The sequence below is a fragment of the Arachis stenosperma genome, chromosome 1 (genome assembly GCF_014773155.1).
Source record: "Arachis stenosperma cultivar V10309 chromosome 1, arast.V10309.gnm1.PFL2, whole genome shotgun sequence".
Lineage (NCBI taxonomy): Eukaryota > Viridiplantae > Streptophyta > Magnoliopsida > Fabales > Fabaceae > Arachis > Arachis stenosperma.
In genome coordinates, this window is record NC_080377.1 from 132509075 (window position 1) to 132512949 (window position 3875).

Consider the following 3875-nt stretch of genomic DNA (forward strand, 5'->3'; position numbering starts at 1 on the left):
AATTAATTAAAAATTTTAATTTTAATTTTGAATTTATCTTTTTTTTAAACCGTTGTGCACTATATACATTGTTCCTCTACTTTTTATAAAACGATAAACGAAGCCTCTTCTATAAAATAAATTAAAATGTTTAGCGGTTATGTTATATCGCCAACTTTATATCCATAATTTAAAGTCACATATAATGATATAAAGATATAGCTTCTTTTCTTGCCTTTTTTTTAATTATTCTTTTATGGACTTCTGTCCTGAGATGTGTGCTAAAAAAAAAAATCTAGCCCAAGGTGAGAACTGGGCCTAGATCCAAAAACATGAGCACAGGGGTAAAGACGTAAAATCAACTACCATCGTCTTCCCCATAGGGTTTATGGCCGAAATCCAGAGATTCTAAATCACCTGAAATTCTTCCAACAACTTTGTGCATTTTAGGTTTAAATTCAGCTTCATTAAATCAAAAATTAAAATAGAAAAAGAAATTCAACTTCACGATTCGGTTAGAGTTATGTTCTTCGATTAACCTTTCAATTATCCTACACCAGAAAGAAGAAAGAATGAGGTGTTCGCGATTCCTACACGTATCACAACAAATCCGAAGAACCCTAATACAGAACCCTAAATCCAACCACCAATCGCAGCTCCAATCTCGTATTGCGATCTTGGCGCGCAGTTTCAGCACCGATTCTTCTTCCCAGGATTCGAACCCGGTCGTGAAATCCGAGAAGGTTTCGTTGATCGTGGACGAGCTCACAGCGCTGACGCTAATGGAAGTGGTGGACCTGGTGGAGATTATGCAGAAGAAAAAGGGAATTAACGAGTTACCGTTGATGATGCTGATGACCCCGGGAATGGAGCTCGGGGGATTGAAGGGTGCTCTGAGAAAAGGTGCGGCAAAGGGAGGTGGTGGTGCTGGCGCTAGTGCTGCCGGAGAGGAAGCAAAGAAGGAAGAGAAGACGGTGTTTGACGTGAAGCTGGATGCTTTCGACGCCGCGGCGAAGATCAAGGTGATAAAGGAGGTGAGAACTTTCACGAGCTTGGGGTTGAAGGAGGCGAAGGACTTGGTGGAGAAGGTGCCAACGGTCTTGAAGAAGGGTTTGACAAAAGAGGAGGCTGAGGCCATCATTGCCAAGCTCAAGGAGGTTGGAGCAAAAGCCTCAATGGAATGAAGGTATGAAATAATGTTAATTTGTTATGCTTTGTTTTGTGTATTGCTAAGAATAGTGGATTCAACAGGGAATTAGAACGTCTTTAGCTTTGTTACAATTCAGTGTTTTAGATTTAGATACCAATGCCATATCATATCTGGAGAAGGTCTTTGATTTCGCAAGCTTCTGCAAACTATTTGCACCAACGCTTGTTAGCCCCTAGTCTAGTATCTCTGTTTTGGTACTTGGAGCTTGAAGCAAGGGGGTCTTTTCTAAGTTCTATCTGTTGGAGCCATCTGTTGACCAAATTTCGCGACACTTAATAGAGACATAAATAGTTTGAAAAGGTGATGCAAAGAGGCATGCTCACTTTAGTATTGGCTGAGGCTTGAACTTCTTTGATGTGATTAATATTGCAACTGGTCACTGGAAAAGGAAAGAAATTTTGGCGGGAAGAAGTTTCTTTAAACTGAAGTATAAAGCTCGAGTTTGGGAGGATAAATTCATTTTGGCAAATCCTGTAGTTGGAGGAACCCTAACCATTTTTTTCTTTAATTCTATCTTAAACTTTTAAATGCAAATTATTAACTGGAACTTGAATGCTAGTATTTGTTAGCAGTCAATTCTATATGAAGAGTGTGATAGCATAAACTAAGATGTAAGTTAGATCAATGTTTAACAAATAAAGGAGACATTTGTTTGCCATGAGGTAACATGAACTTCTCAGGCCTATATCTCTGCATGTATGTATGGATGAAGTTCGATCCTGTCACGTGTACATTTCATGTGAATATCATCATTTAGGGTCATCTCAATCTAACCACTATTTTCATATTTGAACTTGCATAGGGAACGGATAGAACGAAGAACAAAAATGGGAGTTGAACCATTTTGTTATGATCAGGTGTAGCAGCTATTGCGTCGCACCAATTTCCCATCAGCAGGTGACGAAAGTATCTTAAAGATCTTTCCATGATGCATAGCAGTCCATGATGCATAGCAGTTATACTTTTCTGTATTGTAGAACTTTGCTGAGCACATTATGCTCCTTGCTTGCTTACCTTTTTCATTGTTATTCTCTCATGTACCAGGCTTGGAAGCCTTGAACTTTCTTGATAATTTCTTAACCATTGATATAGAATTGGATTCTGATGGCAGAATATTTTTTGAACTGACAATATGTTCTACTTGCTGGTAGACTTTCGTAACCAATAGGTTGTCCATGTTCATTGCTATCATATCAGTGCAACCATTTGTATGCTATTAGTTTACTAGAATCGTGTAAAATATGTAGTATTGATTTTTTTTTTCTTACATTCATGATATATCCCTAACACTTGTCAGGGTCAGAAGATAAGCTCTTGAAGGGAACTTTTAACCTTTTATATGGATTAATATGTTGATTCTGCATCTCATATTTTTTTTAATCTCGTTCTTTTCATAATGTTCTTAGATAGGTCGGTCTTTTAGTCCTCTAGAACAGTATAAAAGTCTTACAGAAAATGGGATGTGCTGTAAGAAAGTTCTTAGACTGAAGAAATTGTATTTTTTGCTGGAAATCATATCTCGCTAATGGAATATGGATTAGAATTGCAACTCAGAGAGTCAAGAGGAAGTTGAACCTTAACAACTGATAAAAGGACTAGCTTGATTATACAACGTCAAATTTGAAAAATTAAGTCGCGAATAAAATTTGAGAGAACACAAGTTTAGTGTTATCCTATTTTCAGTTTATCATACGTTATTGGTTACATCGAAACACTGTTGCATCTTTTTCTCAAGTTACGCTCTAGTATCTAAATTTTATTCAGTTACTGGAATTTCTTGTGAGGTCTTCTAAAAGTTATTTTTTCAGAAAATAAAACCTGTCAATTTTTTTTTTCAAGTAATACTATAAAGTATAATTTTCACTATATATATTTTTAGAGTAATTTACGTTAATAAACCAAACAAACCCCAAAATTATCGGGTACATCTGCCCATAATAAATCGAAACAAATGGTTTCGATTTAGTGACCGAATAAAGTAGCTTTGATTTACTATTCATATTGCATTTTGATTAAATCGAACTAAATAGAGTCGATTTACTACCTATAAAGTATATTTACTTAAACTTTTTATAGTATTCTTAACATCTTTTGAGTCATTTTTTTAAAATTGTTTTGTATAGAATAAAATTATTTTTATAGTATAATTTAAATAAATTTATTAAAAAATATATTTACTCAAATTTTAAATACAATACTCTTCTACACAATTAATAATTTAAAAAATTAAGAAAATTATTTTATTCTATATATTAAAAAACAATAAACTAACAAAATATTTATTATTATTGTGTATTGTATAACTATGGTCTAGCTAATTACTTAAGTTGGCATCATCTTAACTTAGTTTTTTATTATTCTTCTAGAAAAGATAATGTGAATAAAATCTTATACCCCTAAGTTACATAGTTAAATCCAACTTCATCATGCTGTTGGTAGCACCATTATTAAATTTTAAAATATTATAATAAATATAAATATATAAAAATTAAATAAATTTGTATTATATATTAATTTTTTTAATTTTAATAAGAATAAATTGATAACTCTTAAAAATATTTCAATAAGAGAAAAAAACAAAAATATATTATATCCACTTTGTTAAAGTACTCTTTTTAAATACTTTCGATAATAATAATAATAATAATAATAATAATAATAATAATAATAATAATAATAATATAAT

The 3875-nt window shown here is 32.7% G+C and overlaps 1 protein-coding gene across 1 annotated transcript; it reads left to right on the forward strand.

Moving 5' to 3' along the window:
• Positions 1-368: 368 nt before the first annotated feature.
• LOC130960449 (uncharacterized) lies at positions 369-2350 on the forward strand. The gene is made up of 2 exons (XM_057885847.1): positions 369-1165; positions 1992-2350. Exon 1 carries the CDS (start codon positions 552-554, stop codon positions 1161-1163), a length of 612 nt encoding a protein of 203 aa, XP_057741830.1. The 5' UTR covers positions 369-551; the 3' UTR covers positions 1164-1165; positions 1992-2350.
• The last annotated feature ends 1525 nt before the right edge of the window (positions 2351-3875 follow it).